The sequence below is a fragment of the Acanthopagrus latus genome, chromosome 2 (genome assembly GCF_904848185.1).
Source record: "Acanthopagrus latus isolate v.2019 chromosome 2, fAcaLat1.1, whole genome shotgun sequence".
Lineage (NCBI taxonomy): Eukaryota > Metazoa > Chordata > Actinopteri > Spariformes > Sparidae > Acanthopagrus > Acanthopagrus latus.
In genome coordinates this window covers 15,346,712-15,371,492 of record NC_051040.1, presented here as the reverse complement: position 1 = coordinate 15,371,492, position 24,781 = coordinate 15,346,712, and the positions used below count along the sequence as shown (strand labels likewise).

The window sequence follows — 24,781 nt, the reverse complement described above, 5'->3', positions numbered from 1 at the left end:
CATCCCACTTATGACCCACCCATAACATCCAGACAGACAGGCTGAAAGATCTCAGAGTGTGTGTGTGTGTCTGGTTGTGTCTGCTTTCCTCTGACCTCAGCGATCATCCTGTCAGATGTTGCTCCCGCTGCTGCTTTGATCTGATTCTTTTTTTATTTTTTACCAGATTTGAGGAGGAAGAGCTTTCCTCAGGTTTTTTTTTTTATGTCAACAGGCAGCACGGTCTGAGGAAATCAGTGTTGGTCTGTTCATCCATATGAAAAATGTCATGGCAGTTTGTCGGCCTCTTTGCCTTATTTTTGCTCTGGGTGCTCACAGTGATTTCGGTGTCCTTCTGACCTCACCTCCAGCATTCCCTGTTTTTACACAAGAAACAATTGGACTTAATCAATAGATTGGCATGATATGGGTTCATCTTGTCAGTGCAGTATTAATATTCATACAGCACAGTACAGTACAGCAGCTATATCAAGATGTTTTCATGTTTACTGTCACACATCAGTGAATCTAAGTGAAGCAGATCCTATAAAGTGATCATGATTTATTTCAAGTATTAGATACAAAAAAAAATCTCCTATATTTAATTGGTCACATCTAAATTACTGGTTCCTAAGCCATAACGTTTTTTAAAAGATACACAGTAGGCATAAAACATAGCACTTTATTATTGGTAGAGAGAAAAGGTACAATTTATGGTTCATCACTGGTTCAGCCAGTTGGGTTTAGAATGGTTTGGGTTTATAATCTGCTGATTGATGGATTCATGGGGTTCTGGTTCATTGTAATCAATACATACATAAAAAGAGAATAAAAGAAAGGACAAAAGTGACTCAATGTGGGACAACGTGGTGTCACCATTCTGCCTCCCGGTCAGGTTAAGGTCACAAAGAGAGCAGGCCGGTAATCTGCTCTGAATGGCAGTTAACGTGCTGAGTGTGGACGTCCCCTCGTGTCCCTCGCCTGTGACAATCTGTGGTCTGGGCCAGTCGCCAGAGAGAGGCCAGGTCGACTGCAGCCTGTCACCTTCATGGACAGGAAGTCAGACCAGATTTGAGCCTTTGGATGACCACATGGCACATCTGATCAGTGTGCTGTACCTGTCAGAGGAGGAGACATTTGAATTATACGCTCAAACATGTTGCGAAATAAATTATCCAGACACCTTTACTGCCGAGGTGATTTTCTCTACATGAAGTGTAGTGAAGAGTGAAGAGATTTTACTGGTGTGGATAAGCAGCTACAGCAGCTCAGAGCCTGGCAGGAAGTGTTTGTTATCACGACTCTCCGCAGACAGAAACTGATTGTGTATCCAGACAAAAGGCTTTGCCTTCATTGTAGACATAACACTGTCTTTGATCCGTGTCTGCCTCTGCTCTACTTTACAAGAGGTGTTTGGGGGGTTATTTTGTCTTATCTTTAAGTGCACCTAATTTCACAGTGCCTTTGAATACAATCCATGGTCTTTGTGGGATGAGCCATGTTTTGAACAGCTGAACCGAGACGTTTATTCCCGTCGAGAGATCACTTGCAGCTGCGACTGGGGGCCTACTTGAAGCTCCATTATCAGCGCCGACACGTTAATTGAGATGTTTTGTGTGCTTCTGTGTGTATGCGTGTGACCCTCGACTCAGTTAGCTCAATAAATCAAAGCATAATATCCCTTTTAATCTGCAGTGTTTCTCCAATAAGTCTCGATGTGTCTATCTGCAGGAATATAAACAGCGCCGTTCTTCTAAGGGCTTTCCTCGAATCCTCTGAGGAGCTGAATGCATTCTTGTCAAGCGGAGCCTTTTATTTGAACTTTGCCTCCAGGTTTTCTGTCTGATCGCATCGCATGATAATCACGTACACCGCACACAAGGCTGTCACATCGTTATCGAAGACGCAAGTCATCTTGTTATGGAATACGTTTTTTGTTTTCGCCACACATCATCGTAGTCGGAGTTTCCATATGTTTGGAATTCCTCTCCTCTGGGTCGGGGGTCAGAAACAGATATTCACTACAGTGGACAGGGCACATTCCCCTCTCTTGTGGAAATCACACTCTCGCCATGTGAAATTTTTGTCTCTGGGTCAAACACACACACACACACACTTTGGGGGAAAGAATATTATTTGCTGAGGGGAGCTCATAAACCTGGAGAGGCCCAGGTTTCCCAGCATGCTGCTGTCAGAGGGGGATGATCAGCTTTATTCTGTCATACTGATTTAGGACTATTATCCAGCGGACTCCAACGTCTGCTCTCTCATCATCAGAGAGGATCGATGGGAGGCCTTGGAGCGCCAGCCGCACTGATTGATGGACTGTGGCGATGAAAACCGGTCAAATTACTAACGAGATTTGATTGAGATCCCCACGAGCAAACAGACTCCAGCTGTCAGACAGGACGGGCAAACATTCTGTCTGATGCCAGCCTCAATCTGAATTTTTCATTCCTTTCGCGAGTCCTGTCTCTCACTACGGGTAGGTCCTCAGGTGGGGGGATGGGATGCCGGCAGTGAGTCAGCGTTGTGCCTTCCATCGCTAATGGCCAGGAAATGTCTATGTTGGAGAGTCTAATTGGATTTCTTTAACAGGAAAGCATCCGTCCAGCTCCATTAGCCAACGGTAAACGGCAACACACAGCAGAGGGGGAGGCAGGTGGGGGGGGGGGGGGGTACCGAAGAGGTGAGGTGAGGGAGAGAAGGAGGGGGTGAAGTTTATTGTTGATTCAGGTCAAGGAACAGTCAGAGGCTGAGTTTGAGGGAGAAGCAGGAAATGTTTGTCATCTGTGCAGATGATGGTAGAATGAAATGCCACAAGAGACTCAGGGAGGTGTGTCTGAAATAAGATAGTTAACAAGCAGCCTGACTTTACTCACTTAACTACGAGATGACGCGTCTGATCTTCCATGAATGAATTGTCTTTGGTTACCAGAGACAGTACAGTGCATTTAAAAATCTAGTAAAACAATTGAATAATTTATGACCTCTGCTTAAGAGGTTATGTTTATTTGTGGCCATCAGCAGGATTGCACAAAAACTACTGAGCAGATTTCCACGAAACTCGAGGATCGAGGATGGGTCTTGGCTCAGAACAGATCGCATTAACTTTTGGTACGGATCCGGTTAGAGGGACAGATTCAGGAAATTCTTTCTTGCGTTTCCTTCAATTCATTTTTTGTCAATTGTTTAGGAAATCATGATTACACTTATAAAAAACGGGCGTATGCAGGTGGCTGGTATCTATGAGTCACTTAAGGTTCTATGAATAAATCTGCTGATATCTTGAACAATTAATCAATAACTAACTTAACTGTTACTTACAGCCCTCGTTTAACCAAATGACTGTTTCTAATGTCAAACATCAACAAAACGATATACAGTGTAAAAAAATGTGTCTTTTTTGTGTCTGTCGTGCTTTTTGAGTAGAAAAAAAGGGTCATCGCAGGACACAGATGAGCCACATTTCCATTCTTCTGAGCAGCACTTAAACGACATAAACGCAGATATTTTCCCGCCGTCGCCTCCTTCTTCTTCCACCATAAGAGCTACATTCACCAACACAATGAATAGACGCTCTGGAAAAGCTAAATCAAACCTGGCAGCCTCGTCACCTCCGGGCTACAGCTCTCGTTGGCATCTCATACATCTACTGATATGTGTGAAGCGCAAATGGGGGTCCTTCCTATAGATTAGCAGGATGAGCCACAGCGAGGGACCCTGGAAGGGGAAAACCAGTCGTTCCTCATAGACAGATCATGGAGGAACAGTGGGGCTACTATGCTGCCTGTAAATTGAGCCTTTCTTCCTGCGAGAGGGTGACATGGTGGAATGCAGCACATTAATGTGGACATGGGTGGGCTTCTCATTCCTGTCATAGCATCTCTCTCTCTCTCTCTATTCGCTTTGACCCACCATAACTTGCTCCTCTTGTCTTTTGCCTCCATGCCTTCTTTGTGTTTGTGTCAACAGGGTGTGGACGCAGAAGTGGTTTGTCTCTAAAGCATAATTCAGGTTCTTGTAAGGAGGGTAGTAATTAGTCTCAGCGGCCCATTTTGTGGTTCAGTTCATTGACGCTTCACTGGCTGGTATTTCGGTTGATAGATTTTGAAGAGATTTCAGCACAGAAAGGTTTGAGGTACTTTATGGAGTCATGTTATTTGTACGTTGTTCACTAATAAATATCAGGTCACTTGTTGTTGTTTTATGAAGTCTCAATTATCTTTAAATAGTCAGTAATGGTGGTGCTCTAACACATTACACACACATATTACTACATCCCCACTTGTCTCCTTTAGTCAGAACACGTACGTCGCCGGGACAAATAGCCACACTGAAACAAAGAACTTCAGGTATAACTGAATTAACAAGAAGGCCCAAATGATTGCTTTGACCCATAAATTGTCAGTGATGCAGTTTACCCTCTGCCGTAGAGCAAAATGTTCTCACATTGCTGTAAATTGTTGATAATAACTGTTTGATATAAGTTAATCTGACCAGTCACATTAACACAAAACATGAATGTCCCCGGTCGCAGCTCAGCTGTGAGTGAAAGACTCACACCAGCCTCAGACTGTGTGAAACATGGATGTAGATGACGATTCAGAAAGGCCGTGTGAAGCTAACATGATGGACGTGATTTTTGAAGAAATGGAGGAAAATTGCAAATATTTAATGACAGGCTGATCAGTAAAATTTACCAGCAGCCATATTTTCTTTCTCTTTCTCAGTGTGGGCTGATGTGGAGGTGAACATGGAGGACAGAGTGGAGGTGTACTCGGGGGAAGAGGCTCGGATCAACTGCATGTTCACATCGACTGAAGGTGTCGGAGCGTTGAGGATACACTGGTTCTATGTGAGTCTCATCAAGCCTGAAACACAACGAGAGCTATACTGTGTGTTTACATGGGATGTTTCATGTGATTGAAATTTATGGACCTTTAGGTGACTCGGTCAGGTGAAAAGCAACAGATCTACTACCTGGACTCCACCATGAAATACGCAGACCGAGGCACACAATTCACAGACCGCGTGAATGGCACCATATCCGCCGGGACTGTGGTGTTGACTATCAATGACGTGCAGGTCGAGGACGAAGTGGAGTTTATCTGTCTCATCAAAAGTCTGACGGGAGCCGGGGAGGGATGCACAAAGCTGAAAGTGTTTGGTAAGATTCAGTTTGAACTCTTTATACTGTTGCTATGTTCACGCTTCGCTTGGAATTTACTGATCACAATTGCCTCATTTCCACTGCGTGACACAGCTTTGTTTCACGCGACTCACTTCCGTTTTTTTTTGGTTTTCCACTGGCAAAAGTAGTGACTAGCACCTGGTACTAGTGGGACACCCACTGTGACATCACCCATTGGTTTGTGAGTAACTGTTTTGAAGCCCCAAGTTTGGCATTTTAGCCGTCGCCATCTTGTTTGTTTTGGAGACAGAAGTGTTTTTTATTATGGGACTATAATAAAAAATGCCCAGTTTTCCCAATGGCCACAAGTGTTACCAACAATACTAAATACCAAAGTTTCAACATTGCTTGTAGCTGCTACGGCTGTTTTCTTTTTACAATACAAGAAGGAAAAACTTTTTTCGGGTGAAATGACACTATTTCAAGCTTTGTTTCAAGGTTTGTTTATGTTTACTAATGGAATACATACATTGTTAGTTGTATATGGTCGTAATATTGAATATTCAACAATAACACCTGTTTTTACAGCTGCTGGTTGCACCAGGTGGTGTAACTTTGGCGATTTTTTTTTTTGAAAGAAAAACATGGCTTTTAGACAACTTAACAACTGCCTTCATCACTAACGCTTCATCTTCACCTCAACAATCGTTTTAAACCCTAAACTATCCGCTGCCAGAACTCTGAGCTATTTCTAGTTGATGACTCAGTTGTTAATTCCTCTGCAGATGCACCGGACCTTCCTTCCATCGAGGGCGTACAAACAGGGATCTCAGTCAATGAAGAAAACCCATCCAAGGTAAAAGGAGCTCTGACTCACGAGCGTCAGACTGTCAAAATGATTTAACGACTATCAGGCTACAGCTTCATTCTCTGATTTGATCTTCTCTCATTCTCTCTCCTTTGCTAAAGATCGGCACGTGTGAGGTAAAAAATGGCTTCCCCAAGCCGAACATCACCTGGTACAGAAACAACACGCCACTTCGCCCCATTCAAGATGGTGAGCCGCATCGACATCTGCAATGCACTTGTACATTGTTCTAGTTTATGCTTACTTAATGCCTTTTTCTCCATCTGCCTCCCTTTCCTCATCCTGTCTTGTGTGTTTGCGAATGTTTCTTTCTTTTAGAGGTGGAAATAGCTCCCAGCGTCACAGTCGAATCCAGCAAACTGTTCTCTGTCAGGAGTGAGCTGAGGATGAAGGTGACGAAGGAGGACAAAGATGATCAGTTCTACTGCGAGGTCACGTACTTTGTCCCCGGAGGAATCAGGATGACTGAGACCAACCGTATTAACATCACTGTATACTGTGAGCCTCATACAACATGTTTCTTTCCACAACAAGATGCAAACAAGCGTAACACCAACTTCTCCATATTGACCTAATTCTCATGAGAGGAGCAAGAGAGAGCACGTAGAGCCAGACTATTTCCACATCCAGCGCAGTGCACAAATAGTTTGCTTCAACAAGACCAGAGCTGGTGATGGTTTAAACTTATGATGTTTGTGAATTGTATTTTATGATGATAAAATTACTGTTAATTATTGGAGTCTGGTGAGAGACCAGCTGTCTCTGGTTAAACAAAAAGGATTTTACTCTTTAATAGAAAAATTCTTTGTGGCGACGCTCTCCCTAATGATTCTCAGACAATGAGAATTAGGTCGGTCAACAAACTGTGAGCAAGGAGAGCTGCTCGGGTGCTCAAAATGGTCATCCTCCGGTGCTTTTCAGTTTTGGGGAGTCTGAGGTGCCGAAGAGGGTGATGAGCTAAAAAGCTGTTAATTTCTGATTTATTGGCTATTGAATCATAAAAACAATAATAACACACATTTCAGCCTTTGAGGCCTTTAATCAGGGGCAAATAGAGAATGGTCGCCTTTGGACTGTTTCATTTATCAGCTAGCAATTAGTCATATGATCAGTATGAACAGGTAAGTTAAACCTTGATTGTTAGACATGTAACCTATAAATGAAACCATGAGACCATTTTCAGCACTGTTATAATTCAATGAAAAATTAAAGGCTTTTTAATTCATCACCCTCTTGAGTGCCTCGGACTCCTTCTACAACAAAGAATAAGTACATTTTTGTGCAGAAAGGCAGAAATATATCTGCTTGCACATGCAAAAAAAGCCTTTACCGTATAGTCAAAAATGTTTCTGCCACTGCTTCAACTTCTCTGTAGACTGAAGAAGGTTCAGGTCTAATTTGCCACATGAAACCTTCTACAACTTAAAGTTCAGGGTTGCGTGTTGACTGTGAACTCCTCTCCCTGTTTCAGACCCCTCCACCGCTGTAAGTGTTTGGGTGGAGTCACCGAAGGGCAAAATCAAGGAATGGGACTCGATCGAGCTTCAGTGCCGTGGCAATGGGAATCCATCATCCTCAATTATTTCATTCAAGCATGGGGAAGTAAGAAAAGCGACACAGTTTATACCTGCTCAGTCAGCAGATTTTGGATGTGTTGTGTTGATCAGATTGCTTTGGCTTTTTGTAGAAGGAGCTAGCTTCAGATCAAGATACGTTGGTGCTGCATAACGTGACCCGTCTTGACAGTGGAGTTTACTATTGCATCTCTACGGACATGGAGACCTTTCAGGAGATCCCGGGAAACACCACTTTGTTTGTCAACTGTAAGGAATCCGCACTGATTTGATTTATTTTCCATGACAACAGAACGTTTTACAGCAGTACGACTGTACGGTTTGAATTCTCTCTCCCTGCTGTGTGTGTGTGTAGATCTGGATCCTGCTGTGGTGAGATCTGAAAAGGCAATCGTTTCCCAAGGACAGGAGCTGAAGGCCACCTGCAACGCTCTGTCTTCTGTGGACACACACACAGCCTGGTTTAAGGTCATGTACACACTTTACAGTGCAATTACACAAACAGCAACAAGGTTTTGTCTCAACACTGTACAAACACCCACAGTGATTAGAATTCATTTAGAAAACCCATCACTGTCACATCTCGGTAGTTTCAGGCGGATATCGTTTCGTCTTATCTTAGACTCAGACTTTGTGCTCATTGAGCTCAAGTTGAGGAGGTGCTGGCCATGTTTCAACCATTAGTGTGGGAGTGCATTATATAGACATCAGTGAATCCGAGGCTGGTGTAAAAGCAAGCGAATCAGGAAGTCCGCAGAGTTGTTGTTTAATTGATAAGATTTGTTTTTGTTGGAGCTGAGTGGTTCCAGTGCATGCAGGTCAATTCAAGCTGTGTGGCATGACGTACCCTTCTCTCTCCCTCTCACTGACACTTCTGCCGCTCACTGTTTCCGATAAAGGCGGAAAATGCCAAAGATAATGATCTGAATAAAAATATTTGATTCTGTTAGCACCACAAATAGGAATCAAAATTTTTGATGGATTATATTTTTTAAATGTTGCTCTACTAAAAACGAGTACTTTGGTAATCTGTTTTTCATTCATTTGTATTATAAATGTGCTTTTTGTCTCGCGGCGTGTGTGTGTGTGTGTGTAGGACGGAAAGGAGATCTCAAAGGGAAACACTTTGATCGTGAAGGATGCTACGTTCGACACAGCGGGAACGTATGAGTGTGTGGTGACTGTTCCTGAGATCGAGGGGATGGAAACACGCGGGACGGTTCACATTAATGTGCAAGGTAAATCTGATCCCAGATCCTGAACCTCACACCTCTTTCTGTGTTCTATCAAGCCGTTGTATCACTGTGGAACTTATGATCTAACACAATATCTCATGTATGTTTTTTATTTTTGGTTTAAAGGAAAGCACATTGTATTAGTGTATTAGGATTATGTACAGTTATCAGCTACAGTGCTGTAGGTCGTGATGAGAGAAGTTTCAGTGTTCCTTTTTCTTGCTGCTCTGTCTGCAGGCCAACCAGAGATCATTAAGCCAGACAACACAGAGATGGAGCAGCAAGTTGAGACGACGGTCAGCCTGCGCTGCAAGGTCCGAGGTTTCCCCGATCCCAGGGTCGAGTGGACCACCTCTGATGGAAAGGTACGTGACATTGTTGGATCGGCCACAGCTTCTACAGAGATGTGGATTTGAGTGTCAACAATTTGATGTCTTGAACACCACGGGCCTTTTCTCACCTGGTGTTTCTGAGACTTTGTTCAGTTGGTGTCAGACCTGGTGCGATAATAACATCACGGACCCTATTTATATGTGCATGACCTCGATCAAGTGTGTCGAAAGAGTGCCTGTTCTACTTATTATTTTGGTTGTGTGAATTTCTTTTCTTTCATTTTTTGTTTATTTACCAATTTACCATTTAAATATGTGTTTCACATTCCAACTTTCAATTAAAAACGTTCTTAAAATGACAGAAGTTCGGCTTATCGCAGTCATTTCTGGACAACATATCGTCAGACAAACCTAGTAATCATGACAGGCCTGGTCAGAGATATATTCCACTCTTCAAATCTGACCTATGACCTGTTTCTCCTCTTTGTCTTTAATGGCGTGTTTGTGTGCCAGGTCCTAGATGAAACATCCCACGAGGTGACTGACGAGGGCGTTCAGAGCACGGTGGATGTCAAGGTCACCTCTGACATCACCGTTTTCTGCAACGCCACCAACGACTTCGGCACTGACGCGCTCACCTTCAACATCAAAGCCAGTGAGTTCCTCCTGCTGCTCGCGCTTCCTGTCCGTGCTGTTTGTGTTTCATGTGCGTGTACGTCTCTATCTGTTGTCCCCCTCGCCACCCCACTCTTCCCTTCTGTTCCTGCCCTTGTCGTATGTGTCACTCCGCCGTTTATTTTTAAACTTCGTCTGAAGGCCTCGAGCTCTGCCACGTGCTGTGATGCCTGTGATTCCGGACATTTCAAGTGTTGTGTTGTTGATGTTGTTGTTGTTCCTGACGAGACGTTGTGAAGCTGTGCCGCTGTTAAATGTGCCCCCCTCCTCCCCCAGTGTGTAACAGGGAGTGTCCTCCCTTTCTGTGCCTCTAACTGTTTTCAGCTACACACACCACAGCAGCCACCACAGCAGCAACCACCACCACCGCTACTACTACTAGTACTAGTACTAGTACTAGTACTAGTACCCCTACTACTACCACTACCCTTTCCTCTACCACAGGTAAGACCACAGTCAGTCTGCACTATCTACCAAGCACCAGGTTTATCTGAAATGGTGATGTTCTAGGAGTGTCTCTTCAGCTGTAGTAAGGTTTAGGCAAGGGAAATAGTTGCTTAGGTTGAGGAAAATATCATCAATATCAACTTATCACATGTTAGAAAGGATAATTCTCCCATGTGGGTATTTTTCTAGGCTTAATCTGCAAGTCACAGAATTATAATCAGTAGGCGATTTGTAACGGGGGGGCCCAGCTTGGTTCATTCACTGGCAACGACCAAACAGACCCACACAGCCATGGTCGGGACAGGCGATTCTAACTTGTGCAAACCTCAGTCAGAGAAAGGCCCGATCCAAACACACCCCTTGCCCCTGCCACTTAGCTCGGCCCCTCCCTTTTGCCAACGTGTAGGACATCGCTTGTTGGTCTTAATATCAAGCATAAAACAATAGTTGCTTGTCTGCTGACATCTCTGTGGCGAACTAGCCAGCTCACTGATGTTACATTGTTACTGCTCATTTGTGCATAACAGTCGTGCATGCTGATCTCTCTCAATGTTGCATTAGCCTTTGATGGCATATGACAATGAAAATGTCATTAAAGCAGCAAAGTTGCTGCAGTTGGTACCGCTCCTCTAATATCAGTGAAGACTGGCAGAGTATGAGCATGAACGTTAGCCGATAAAGTACTGCTGATAGACAGGTAATGAAGCAGTGTTCTCTCTATATGGTCAGCTGGCGTCCGTTTACATAAACACCACCAATGACTACTGATGACGTATGAGGGTCTTGAGGGGTTGCTCCACTTGATGGGGAGTGGGGGGAGATTTCAACCAGCATCCATTGTGACGTTGTTCTGAGGGACCAGGGAGCACTCGGAAACATGACATAGGGGTAAAAACTGGAAATGGTATCAAGCAAGAGGTTCAGTTAGCCCACTATTCATCTCAACAACCCCTCTGTCCCTGCACTTCCTCTGCCTAAATCACCTACTGGCTCAAATGAAAATCTGATTGGTCAGTTTCACTGATGGCCCTGGAGCAACATTCATTTACAGTGTTCCTCAAACGACGCCAACACAGCCATATCAGATCGGGGCCAAGCGCCACTCGAATCAAGTCAACTGCAAAAGGTTTTCAGGAAAGGCTTTAACAAAGGAAATCCCCTTAGAAGGCCTCGACTGAGAGGGATACTTCAGTTGTCAGTAAAGGTTACTATCTGCATGTTCACTGTTAGATGGTTGAGAGACTTTCTTTCTTCCCCGGCCTGTTTTTTTCTGTGAGTCAGACAGAAAGAACGAGAATAAGAGAGGAGAGAAGGAAGCTCTTGAAGGCTGCAGCAATTAGCGCACTGGCATGACTGACAGGTCATTAGAGCAGTGCCGGTTAGTGATTAAAAACTGTGGTTTCTACAAGGTATTTATGGCTTGTGTGATACTGAGGTCTGTTACCGCTGCAAGGTGTCTTATTGTTGGCACATATATTATTTTCATCCCTGTTAAGTTATTATGTAATTAAACCTCATTTGCTCATATGTGGTCTTTTAATAAGAGTCCTACAAATTGTGTGAAATGATTGCAGCACGCGAGGCGGTTTGCTTCTGCACACAGCAGCGCTTTGTGTGACGCATTCCCGTAAGCGTTATGGCGTGCAGATGCATACACATTGCACCGCCACAAACACACACACACACCCACCCACCCACACACACACGTGCATCAGTGTGACTCTAGAAAGCAGCTGATGCTTTAAATGCACTCAGAGCGAGTCTCCTGACTCCCATTACGGGCGCTGCCTTGTGTTTTGCGTTTTCTCTCATTCTGCCTCCCCTCTCTCTCTCTTGTACGTCATGGCCGGAAACTTCCAGCCCCTCCGAGAAAAACTGCTCTGGGTTGTCGTTTCTGGCGAAACGCTTGTTAAATGAGATTAAGCAGGACTGCTCTGGGAGATGACTGCTGTGCTACTGACCACAGTCGGCCAATCAGGCTAGATGTTTAGCTTCTAATCACAGATAAGATCATTTAAGTTAAACATTTGCTGTATTCTGTTGGGGCCTCTGCTGCCTGTGTGTGTGTGTGTGTGTGTGTGTGTGTGTGTGTGTGTGTGTGTGTGTGTGTGTGTGCGTGTCTGTCTGTGTGTTTAAGGCCGGCTGATATGAGTTATTTAATGCACCCACTGATAATTGTGCTCATGTGGTTTTTCTTAGTCAAACCCAAAACAGCGAACCCACCAAAGAAAAAAGTCAAGAAAGGTTTGTACATGACGCTGCTGCTGCTGCTGCTGCTGCTGCAGACTCTCTCATTGCTCCACCTCAAAGACAAAAAGCCTCCATCCACCTCTCCTCCACAGCACCTCCCTCTCTCACCTCCCCGCATTCATCAGACCTCCCTCTTTCCTGATGAGCAAAAAACACCAGACCGTCATCTTCGCCTTTTCCTGTGCATGCTGTTGTATGAGCACACCTCCTCTCCCTTCACTCCTGAATGACTTTGCACCTTCCTTTTCTTTTAGGTTGCCAGGTTTAGGTCACCTGAATGATGCTAGATCTGCACCCCTCTTTAGACTTGCACTGTAAAAAAAAGCTGTATGCTGTAGCTACACACTGTGGAATGCTGCACCGCCTGCCTGCTACAGCCGTCTCATTCAGTAATCCAGTTGCAGTGGGTAACCCTTCGGTTGTCTTTGTGCTTCTTCTCCACCAGAGAGCAGCGGTGGTGTTATTATTGCAGTGATCATCATCTGCATCCTGCTGCTGGCCATCTTGGGGAGCGTGCTGTACTTCCTCTACAAAAAGGGCAAGATCTGTGGCCGATCCGGCAAGCAGGACCTGTAAGTGCAGCAAGGGTATAGATCTGACATGTCTTAATTAACCCCAGTGTTAATCATGGCACACATTTATATTTTAGAAAGTACTAAAATACTCTGACTAGCTTCTGGTGACAGAATGAGAAATTAAAAAAGGTGAGCATGGAAGAGAAATTAAACATTTTCTAAACGTTCTATAGTTTTTTCTTATGTGGGATGTTGTTTCAACCAATAGTCCATTTAGATGATTAGAAAATACTGAACTTAATTTATTTCAGTTTATTTCAGCAGAACAGGTGGATCAACGCACGAGTATATCGAGTTGTAAAGTGATACAGACAATTAAAATCAAGTTAGAAATACAAATTAAATGAATATATATTTTATGAAGCAGGGAACAGGAGAACAGGGGCTGGGTGTAGGCTTGTATGGCAGGTTTAAACAGCTGCAGAGGTGATCGATCATTGTGCCGAGCTGTCAACCACTGTACTACACTGAAGATGTCTCCAGATCCAAATAGCTTTTCTAATTTGGACATAGCATAAGTTAAAGGTGCAATGTGTAGGAATTTTAGTTTAGGTCATTCAGAGATGTTGTGTGGAATACGTCTGATTGAAGTTCGCACGCTAACCAGATAAGAGAGGTAATAGTCACATAGTAAACACGACTTGCATATTGCACTTTTAACGTCAATCTAGGCAATTTTGTGGGCATACTGGCAGCTTGTAGTGATGAGCCAACAGATAATCATCACCATCATCTGTAGTTCCCCTCAGCTCTATGTAGCCTCAGCACATCTTAAGCATGGCATATTGAAGTGCGCGGCAAGCTGGTGAACACAGATGAGCATGTAGCAGCCAACAAGATGCATACTTCTCTCAGGAGTTGGTGGTGACCAAACACAGAGCTAAAAAAGAGTGTGAGTATTACACCAGAAACACAACTTCAAATTAATGAACGTTAGTCCGCAGCTGTCGGATGCAAAAGTACAAGTTTACAAGTTAAGCATGTTAGCGTCCAGTGTGTAGGATTTAGCGACATCTAGTGGTGAGGTTGCGGACTGCAACTGACTGAACGTCTCATCAGTGAATCCTTGGTGTCACAGTTCAACAGCAGAACAGTGTTTAATTTTAGGTATGTTTTGCCTTTAAGAAGTGTGTCATTTTATCCTCACAGCACCAAAGAGAAGTCCAACAAAGATAACATCGTGGTGGAGATGAAGAGCGACAACACGGAGGAAGCCGTGCTCCTCGGGGTCAACGGAGAAAAGCAGCCGCCCAATGACCAGGTACATAGATAGATAGATAGATAGATAGATAGATAGATAGATAGATAGATAGATAGATACCTGGTGACCTGAAAGATGATGCTGTTTTTCTGCTGATCTGATTACACCATTAACATTTCCACATCTCCTCCGCCCATCTCCTCTCTCTCTTGTTTTGCCTCTGGAGTAAAGCGCGGTGAGTACCTGGACGTGCAGAAGTGAGGAGGTGACTGCAGCTGCTCCCGTTCTTCCCTTCTCAGGCTCCAACCGGCCGATGCCTTTCGAGCTTTCATCGCGGCTCCTTATCTCGGAGTTACGTCACGGACAAAAAAGCTCCACCGCCTGTCGATTGACATCACGACAGACGGCCGAGACTCAAATTATTCCGAGCTGCAGCTTCTGCTTACCGTCCTTTTTCCATCCCAGCACATTTCTGTTGGCTCCTAAGCTTTAATGAGAAATGATTTGAGCTCTCCGTGACGTAACTCTGACGACAGGCCCTCCACACCAAAGGACTGTCTCCAGCCTGTACTTCTCGTTACCATGAGCCTTGTATACTGCTGATTGTCCATAGAACAAAATAATCAGAGCACAACCTCAACCAGGGACTGTTTTTTATACCCGACTACGCATCACCTCAGGCCAAGCAATCACTGAAGAGCAGCCTGAAACAGCTCTTTATCAAGTGTACATATTATAATCTATGTATATATTTCTTTATTTAAAATAACACCATAGAAAAAAAAGAAAAAAAAACAAAAACGAAAAACTGAAATGACCAGATAGTGTTTTATTTTGTTTGGGAGCTCTTTATTGAGAGCCAGGTAGATGTCTTGTTTTGATTTTATTTTTCAAATTGTTTGTCTGTTTCCTGTTTAGCATCAGTCTGTACACTGAAATGTTTTTTTTTTTCTTTTTTAAGGATCTTCCCTCTACAGCCAGTCACAGCCTCACCAAAAAGTGTTGCCTTCTATCTCCTGAAAACAAACTGCGTTTTAATCACATATCATCCACGTTTGTAGGTTGTTTTTCTTTTCTTCTCTTCCGCCAACACACTCGTCTTCACGCTCCCCAGTTTGAAGATTCTGTTTTGCGAGACGGGTGAATAATCCGCTTGGCATTTGACACAGAAGAGTTACATGTAGTTTTTCTTGACTTTCCTTTTTTATGTGTTTCACTTGAAGCCGGCAGCCAAAGAAAGGCCACGGATGCCTTAAAAAATTCAATCAAATCGTATAAAAGTGTCTGCGAACCCCACTGTTTTTCTTTTGTATCATCTGTTGTTTATATTTAATGTTCAGTGCACTGATTTCTTTATCCTTCATGCAGTCGTTGTTGTGTTACTCTAATGTGAACCAGTTGTTCTGTTTGTCAATGAGATGCAGTTTTGTAGCTATTTTTATTTCTCTTTCAAGGGGCGAAAGATGAGGGTTTGAACAGATCGTTGGTCCGTGGTGAATCCGATTCACAGCATGAAGTTGCCCTCCTTTATCTGTTTTGATGAGTTAATTAATTCATGTGTTGACTGAAACTTGATCCCAGAGAGACGCAGAATCCCCCTCACACACAACGACCAGTGACGTGGTAACTGCAGTACGCGACTACTGAGGGGGGGCGGGGTGACTGTGACTCCACGTATGCAAATTCAGTTTGTAGACAATCAAACGCTCTGTGCTCACTTAAGTTCAGGTTATCGTCCGTACCTAACCCTCCCCCACCCTCTGTTGCTCTGTTGTTTTCTGCTGTTTTTTTGTTAGGACTACCACTGTTGCGAGGTTTCGGATGTTTGAATATCTGTAAAAATGCCTTTTAATGTAAAATTAATGTCATTGATGACGTTCAAACCGATTTACCAACAAGGTCATTGTTTGTAGTTTTTGAAAATCATACCAAATAAAGACTGACTGTTAAATGAAAAGAAGCAATGGACTGAAAATGTGTTCAACCAAATGAAGACAATTTAAAGGGTAACTCCACCAGTTTTCACCTTACAATGTGTTTACAGGGCTCGGTGAGTACAACTGCACATGTGAAAAAAACAGTATAAAGCCTTTTATGACTCCAGAGGAAGCTGCATGTAATCTGATAAAATCACCACAGTGTTTTCTCTCAGTGATTAAGTTGCATTGTGGGTAATGTAGGCGAAAAGTTTTGGATGGCAGTCCACTGATCTATGGACAGTTAAAAAACAAACAAAAGCCAAAATCTTTGCGGCATACGGCAAATGATTTCATCCTACATTAACCATAATGCAACTAACAACTTTGATCAAAATCACATCATTATGTCCAGGAATTGGCCTGTAAATAAAGCGTAACCTTTTCTGTTATGGCAGAGTCTTACTGTCTCCCTCCTGCAGACAAATTAAATGTAATATTATTAGCAGTGTGTTGGTACACAAAGGGATTTATGCAGCGTGCACAAGAGTTTTATAAATGACTCAGATTTGAAACCGATTTGGTCAATTAGCTGGAAAGTCAACTCCGATTTGAGTTTTTAATGCAATTACCGACTGCATTAGTGCACTTTTGAGAAAGAAAATACGAATGGAAATATCACTGAAGTATCAAGCCTGCAGTTTGTACTCACTTCTAATCAAGAATTCTTCTTTTGACCCTTCAAAACCATCAGTTCATCAGATCTGCACCTTCATGCTGCAGATTCATTTATAACCCACTTCAGTTTCAGCGCCAACAGACCCTCGTCATGTCGGACGATTTGACCTGTCCAAGCACAAAAGGTGCTGATGGATGAAGTAATGGCTCCGTTCCATTAAGTGTCCCAGTAAGCTAAATCGGTGAGTGACCAGAGCCCTGAACTGACTCAGCGAAATGGAATGCAGCCATCAGAACTTCTGCTTTACCAGCTTAGACTAGTCTACGAGGTGAATAGTCTTTCATTTTCTCTTAGGAGGATGGAATGGTGAATGGTGGAAGGGTTTCTTCAATACTTCTTGTCTTAACATCCTTTACCAAAGGACAGAAGATAATGCTGTCCCACAATTCCTTGCAAGTGCACTCTTACTCTCTCAGCACTGTAGTGCTGCAGCCTTTATATCTCCCCTGGACTTCATGAAGATTTCCCTCAAGGTCACAGAAATGGGTTCAGGAACAGACATTTAACTATTTGACCATGACTAACATGTCTGCCAGAAGGAGACTCAGGTTTGTAAAAGAGTAACTATAAGTCATACTTGAGTAAAAGTAAAGATATTATGTTACAATATTACTTTGATAAAAGTGAAAGTCACAATATGAATGGTATTTGATGCTTACAGTCAAACAGTACAGTACCTGAAAAATAAAAGTACACAGGTGTCTGAAGTACAAGTAAAACAAAACGTAATAATATTAAATATATAGTATCTATGTATATTCTGCATACTGTGAGTCAATCAATCATCAATGCAATATTCAGCATTTTCTGATTATCATCTGCTGATAAAATCAATTTAAAATGTGCTTCTTTGGCTCTGATGCAACATTCAATCTACAAATCAGTAACTGAAGTTAAACAATCTGGAGTAAAAAAGTCAAAGATTTGCCTCTAAAAGTGTAGTACAGCAGAAAATTGATATCCTTAGGTGCAAGTACTTCAAAATTGTACTTACGCACAATACTTGAGTTAATATGCTCCATCATTGTTCTCACCACAATGAACTAATGCTCCATTTGAACACCTGCAATCAAATCTTTACATTAGCATCTGCGTTGTAATATCACATTTTTCATTATTAATGCATTAAAAGGTCTGTCTTTTTGTAGATACAGTACACTGGAAAAGTCTAAGTATTTTAATATAGAGAAAGTTATTAATTTACACCTGTCAGGACTGTAGAGAATCAATGAATTAACTGCTCAAGATGATTGAGCAATCACAACTAGACTCTGTATGCTCATTCTAAGAAATACAGTGGAAGTCATTTAAACTCGACTATGATAGTTGAGAGGCAAAGACTAAACACTAAGATGTCTTGTGCTCCTCGAAGTTCATTACACATTCCACTTTAAACAGTCTGGATTTGATATTTCTCAGAGTAATGGCGTCTATAAGCTAAACACCTTTGAACACATGTGAAGAGAATAAAAAACACATGATGGCTTCTGCTTATCATTTTATTAACAGCACTGTGCATACTTCCAAAGTGATATGAGCTTTAAAAACCATCGAAAAGTTAATGAATGCCTTTTTTTTACTGACAGAAGCGACACGGCTACATGAAACAACGGCTCCCTCTTCTGGCAGAAAGTTGAAGTACCCCGACACAGGGACCGAGGGTACCGTGGGGGGGTGGGGGTGGTCGGTACACATCCGGCACCTCACTTGTACTCACAGATGAGGCCTGACACGGCCGACAAGGCAGAGAGGACAGATTAATATGAGCGATACTGCACAATCTCGCCTTTTAAAGATCAACGGGTACAGATCAATACCTATAAACCCTCTTCAAAAAAAAAAAAAAAAAAAGGCCTTTTTTTTTTTAAACATAGTGAGGATCTCCAAACGTATGGCACTGCTCACAAGAATTATTCACACGAGTAAACAAAACCTTTGGAACAAAAATACATGTACAGAAATGGAAAAAAAAAAAAAATTAAAACAGCCATTTTTTTCTTTTCGTATCACTAACTTTATACAGTTTTGCTTTTTCTTTAGAGTGACAGTATCAAAGCACAAATCGGTATACTGTGCGAAAAAAACAAACAAAAAAAAGGTAAATCATACAATGACACGCTGTCCTCGAAACATCAACAAGACATTGGTACAGTATTGAGGATTGGGGGGGGCTGCTCCTCCCCTCCTCCCCCCCGGCCACTACCCATCATTCAAGAAGTTTCTCAAGGCAACTAGGAACAGAAAACAAATTAACTAGCGGAAATAGCTTCCAGTCAACAGACAGCATTACCCAGAATAAGCTAGGGCTGATTAGTTTTTGACATGATTTACACCCTTCCCAAAAAAACAAAACAAACAAAAAAAAAACAAACAAAAACATTCTTCTTCATATGCTGGGAAGAGCTCATGTCAATGTACCTAAAAGCTCCTTGCAGGTATTTATCTTAATCATTCATAGTACCTGGAGATGAAGCTGCTGTCTCTAGTCATGCTAACATCAGAAATAATACGAAAAATGTGCAAGTTATAATATGACAAACAAAAAAAAAAAAAAAAGAAAAAGAGAAGGTAATAGGCTACTTGTGTGACTTCATTAAGCGGATACTTTTGGCTACATGTCACCTGGATGAACAGACGGCAGGTGAGCTGCTGTCTGCTTCCTGTCAGGGTGAACGCCACATGTTTAGATAAACAGAATTCCTGAGTTAGTTCTTACCGTTGGCCCAAACACTGATTTTAACGTAGACTTGGGGGTGGGCCAGCAAACCCATGAGCCTACTTTTTTTTTTTGTGCCTCAGCAATCACTCCTTGAACTCCCGCAGAGAAAGGTAACGGATGTGAAAGAGAAGTTTTAATCTATTAGTCGCCATACCGAAAGCATTTTGTTTTGAGTCTACCTGTAGAGAATCACAGAGAGAATATATTTAAAAAGGTGCACTACGTAGATTTGGGTAAATACATTTTAATCTCCATCGATGAATTATTAGTATTATTTTTTTTAATGTCGGAACAAAATAAATAAAATCTTTGTTTTCATGATTGCTTAAACAGAATAAACAAACTGACCTTAAAGGACAACACCGTTTCACACCGTTTTCCTTTGTTTATACGTGGCGGACCCTGCCACCTTTCTAGCTTCAGTGATCTGGGGACCTTATTTTCTGCTTGTTCATTCAGTTAGGGAAAATAAATATTTCTGAGTTTGTATTATTACTTCAATAATATAGAAAATAATGTATTTTTCAAAACTACATAGTGCCCCTTTAATAAAACATTTAAAACACTGAAGAGTCAACTGCAGGCTCACAAGCCGCTTGTACTTTCAAGTATGCTACATCAAGGACTGGAGAAACACGGGTGATACTGTCACTTTAAAGAAACAGGTTAAACACAATATTCACAAATGTACATTTAAGGCGTAAATTGTTTAGCACTAACAATAGTAGCAGCAGTGAAGCACTTCTGAATTAATTATAATAACAATATTTATGATCATATTACAATAATATATTACCAAAGTAAATCAATGACATTTTTTTTTTTTTTTTTGTTTCACCCTGGACTGGAGCTGGAAGAGAGGAATCCAAACCAGCCAACCAGTGAAGTTAGACGAAGACAGAACAAAATCAGCCAACCAACCACGTTTCACACAACACTAGCCTGTCTGGTACTGCAGGGTCGTCAACATTAGTACGTCCTCTAATAATCTCACCGCCAGGCTCTACAGCTACACTAGGCCCCGCCATATGAGTTAGAGCAGTAGTACGTTTACAGAGTATACTGACTGGAATTCCACATTCATGTTGTACAGGAGCAGGGGGGTCGTTTTAAGAGCAGGTCATGAGGAGAAAGGGGTCTGGCAGACACACACGCATGCTCACACACACACACACACACGGACACACACGGACACACACTGCCAGACAACAGTCCAGACCTGAAACCATCGTCATGCTACTTTGAGAAAATACAACACGAGAAAACAAGCATGTTTGTTTAAAAAAAAAAAAAAAAAAAAGAGAAAAAAAAAGTACCAAAGCAACGTTGTTAATCAAAGGCCATAACAGACTGAATCATCATGAAAAAGCTCACTAAGCTGCTGCTGACTGACGTATCCTGCTGAGGATGACTTGTCCTCCTCCTTGCATGTGTTTCTCCACACTCTCACATACCTCAGTCTGCCAGAAAAGGGCCAAACCCCCCCATAATCTGGTCCCCGTCTACTCGTATCGCTTGTACCAACAGCGACCCTCAAAGATGAAATCTTTTACTTACTGTATATGCACGTACTGTATATATTACACACATTTAATATATATTTACTCATATATTAAATTTTCATATAGACATACATTTTTAGTTTTATTTGTGAGGTGTTGGTTACATTTTCAGCAAGAGGCTTCAACATGAAAAGGTAGGAATCCGTCTTCTTCAGGATTCTTATGAAATGTCTCGCGCCACGTGGCGTCCCGTCATTGTTTCCACACGCGCTCGAATGTCCTTGACAAAGAGGCCTGCTGGAGCAGTTTTAAAGGAGGCCAGACACTGTTGAAAAGCGCATGGAGTGCAGGGCACGCAGTCCTAGAGATGCTGCTGTGAGATCGCTGGAGTAACAGCCAGTTAAAAATCCACAGGGGGCGTAGGGCGTCAGCCAGCACCGGAGGCAGTGCTGCAGGCAATGGGCTTTGGGCTTGGAGCTGGGCTGTGCCAACCTAGACCCAACCAGGCTTGGCCAAGCTAGGGCGAGAGAGCAAACATGAGAGAGAGGCACAAGGAGTGTGCTATGTAAGAACATGCGCGGTGTTGGGAATGGAGACGAACTCGCGGAGGATATTCTTGGCCATCTCGATATTGTTCTGTGCAATCATCAGTGCTTTCTGGATGTCCTGGTAAGAGTATCCCTGACTCATGAGGTGCTCGATCTCGCTACTGATTTGAGGGTTGGCTTCTCCTCCTGACGCCGTGCTGCTGGGTGGAGCAGGGACGGGCGGGACGGGGCTGTGGCGACGCTCGGAGTTGATTCTTCTGGGCAGGGGCTTTGGAGGTCTCTCTGGTGCTTCCACTAGCTCTGAGAAGGCTGAAGTAACAGAGAGAATCAATGTGTATTTGTTTTTGTTAAATCTGAAACATAAATTACTTTTAAAAACCCCAAAAGGTCAGTAAGGTGAATGTGGATTACAGTGAAGTGGCTGACCTTTTCACAGCTGCCACTTTTTATAAAGTGCTCGTAAAGAGTCTACCTATGATCTGAGAGCCAATTAACTTGTCCTGAGATACAAAGATTAGTAGAGCGCTGAGAACGCCCTGCAATCATCCTAGGTAGTAAATGTCAGCTCACTGCAGAGACAAAGACATCATGTTGAGAAATTAAATGCCTCATAAAAATATGATGTTGTCACTCCTTCATGAAGCTCATCATTGTCTCCAGCAAAAACAGGTAGACAGGCTCCCCACACCTTCTTAAACATCAAAGTAAAGTACCTTTCAGGGCCAATTCCTTCGAATTAAAAGTGTACAAAACACAGTATGGTTTGAGACACTGATCAAGGTTAAGTGTGTTTACTTTGTGCTGCTGTGTTTCAGTGATGGCAGAAAACGTGCCACTGATGCTGCTTTAGTCGTAGTCAAAACTTCAGAAGACTTTGACCACTGTTATTTCAAAGACAATGAGATTCTGATGAAACAGACTGGGGGGGCGGAACGATTAAAGGCCCTAACCAATAAGCAATTATCAGTATCTGTAATATTTTTGTCAGACTGACTTAAAATTATGCTACTCTGGCATTGATACAGCATCCTCTCAAACAATGTCCAATCCACAGCAAACATCTGATTTGTAACATGACAAAATGAATAGCCTATAAACTCTTAAACTTTATACTGCAAATTAATATCAATCCCAAATATGATTTTTTTAGTCTCCTTGATATTCAATAATTGGTACAAACCCTGTAAAAGCCATATTGGCCGACCCCTAAAAATCAACTTCTACCATCAGGGATATCCAACATCCTGGAGGCATCACTTCCTGCATTTCTACCATTAAAGGTCGCTGATGTAAGTCAACAGCTTAGTTTAATTATTGCTCTTTACACACTGTGATTGCACATGCAGCAACCAATTCATGGCAATTATCAAATTTGAGACAACCATCAGCTTCAGAGCGCTTATGGAAAATCTGTATGAGTCTGGCCTCACACCAGGTAGCAGCAAAGTGCTTGAGTCGACCTCTCAGGCTGCTCGCAGGCTCAAAGGAAGATATTGATTCAAAAGAACTTTCAATGCTTTTTTGGCCATGAAGGACGAGAACAAAGAGGCTGCTCTTATACAATTTGACATTCAAAGGATTTTTCTTCAAACAGATACATGATTTTCAAGTTATATTTATGTCACCACTGATGCTCAATTTTGAACTTCTAAGTGATGAATCTCTTTTATAAAGGCCCATGTCTTAAAGGGTCAAATCACAAAGTATTTCCTACTTTGCTTTTTTCTTTCCTTGTTGTCATGGACTAATTTAGTCTTTGCCTTGGAGGGCGCCGCTATCAAGGGTTTACAGCATTTCATTTTTCTGACAACTAGAGGTGATAACCTGTAAACTTAAATGAAATAAGGTCTACAGTAAAAAAAACAAAACAAAACATCCTTTTCTAGGTATTTCTCTCACTATTACATTTGTGAGAGAACCAATTGCCTCTCCTATAAACCTAAGAAATAATGTTGTGTATTCATCAAAATCACCGATCGGTTCTTTCATGAAGTCATAAACTGGGAAATGTGTAATTACCCGCTGCAGCTCCAGCATCTGCATCTAGAGAAAGTCGGCTGAAAGCAGCTGTGGAGGATGAGCACGATGAAGAAGATGATGAGGAGGAAGTCGACCCTCCCAGTTCTGAAAGGGTCCTTCGGGCGGGAGGCATCGGCAGTCGAGGTTTGGGGAAGTCATAGCCGTTTTCCTCCTCTTCCCTGTCCTCGGCTGCGTGGTCTCTGGGACCATTGCTTATCGCCAGCGGGGGCAACTCTGAGTAGTCTGGGAGGGAAAGAAAACAGGGTATGAGCACTGCTGTAACTAGTTAAGTTAAATACAGATTTAGCCTGGTTTCATTCATATAGATAGGTATATTCTCCACAGCTTTAGATGAGTCACAGTTGGAGCCAAAAAAGTAGAATTTACATTCTAGCCAACAAGGACAGTAGGTGTATTCTCTCCAGATGGCAGGGATCTTGTTTTGGACTGATACTAATATTCACAAACTGATGGTTTAGAGTGAGTGCTGTTCCACCAGTGCTTCATTTTAGACTAAAATCATTGCATGTCTGCATGAAGGTAGCAGAGAGGTTTAAAATACTGAGCAAAATACCTGAATCTCTGGCTTGTTGTGACCTGGACTGGATGTTGTACATGGCTTCATACATTAGCGGTCCATCCTCTAACTCTAGCGTAAGTCTGTAACGACAAACAACAACAACAGAAATCATTACAAACACATTACTTCAATCGCCAAAGTCATTTCAGTGGATTCGCAGAGTGTTTTGAATACCGTGAGTTGTGTGCTGAGGCTTGGCTCTGAGTCTGGAGTGACAATAGAGGCTGTGGCTGAGGATGCCTTAGAACTGGTTGGGACTCCACTACAAGTGGTGCCGTGATGGGGGGCAGGACAGGGCGAGAGGAGGGGATCATGTACTCCGACTCCTCCTCGCTGTCACGCGACTCCTCTCCTGTCACCGGCCTCGGAGCTGGAGAAGGTCTGGGAACACACAACTCAAAGATATTTGCACTTGAACTGTAGATATGGTTTTATGATATATAAACACTTTAAAGGTTTTTGAGAAGAGGCTCTCAAAATATGTTTCT

General features: G+C 42.6%; 2 protein-coding genes across 7 annotated transcripts in view; one reads left to right on the top strand and one right to left on the bottom strand.

Moving 5' to 3' along the window:
* mcamb (melanoma cell adhesion molecule b) overlaps positions 1-16,230 on the top strand; it is a 37,552-nt gene extending 21,322 nt beyond the window's left edge. Inside the window, exons 2-18 of one of the 6 annotated variants that reach the window (XM_037081575.1) lie at positions 4,713-4,837; positions 4,927-5,149; positions 5,899-5,969; positions 6,083-6,170; positions 6,300-6,479; positions 7,453-7,583; positions 7,669-7,804; positions 7,911-8,023; positions 8,652-8,793; positions 9,028-9,155; positions 9,636-9,777; positions 10,122-10,241; positions 12,444-12,488; positions 12,940-13,066; positions 14,219-14,330; positions 14,502-14,505; positions 15,232-16,230. In XM_037081575.1, the coding sequence (XP_036937470.1) occupies positions 4,713-4,837; positions 4,927-5,149; positions 5,899-5,969; positions 6,083-6,170; positions 6,300-6,479; positions 7,453-7,583; positions 7,669-7,804; positions 7,911-8,023; positions 8,652-8,793; positions 9,028-9,155; positions 9,636-9,777; positions 10,122-10,241; positions 12,444-12,488; positions 12,940-13,066; positions 14,219-14,330; positions 14,502-14,505; positions 15,232-15,290 (1,946 nt within the window). In that variant the 3' untranslated portion in view covers positions 15,291-16,230. Of the gene's footprint in view, positions 1-4,712; positions 4,838-4,926; positions 5,150-5,898; positions 5,970-6,082; positions 6,171-6,299; positions 6,480-7,452; positions 7,584-7,668; positions 7,805-7,910; positions 8,024-8,651; positions 8,794-9,027; positions 9,156-9,635; positions 9,778-10,121; positions 10,242-12,443; positions 12,489-12,937; positions 13,067-14,218; positions 14,331-14,496 lie in introns of all 6 variants that reach the window. The other 5 variants (XM_037081590.1, XM_037081599.1, XM_037081584.1 and 2 more) reach the window with 5 other exon arrangements.
* A 4,163-nt stretch (positions 16,231-20,393) lies between these two features.
* The window catches only part of cbl (Cbl proto-oncogene, E3 ubiquitin protein ligase), a 38,199-nt gene continuing 33,811 nt past the window's right edge, over positions 20,394-24,781 (bottom strand). The window contains exons 13-16 of the mRNA XM_037080952.1: positions 24,468-24,674; positions 24,288-24,373; positions 23,714-23,956; positions 20,394-22,003 (exon numbers count right to left, since the gene is read on the bottom strand). Of these exons, the coding sequence (XP_036936847.1) occupies positions 21,708-22,003; positions 23,714-23,956; positions 24,288-24,373; positions 24,468-24,674 (832 nt within the window). The 3' untranslated portion in view covers positions 20,394-21,707. The remainder of the gene's footprint in view (positions 22,004-23,713; positions 23,957-24,287; positions 24,374-24,467; positions 24,675-24,781) is intronic.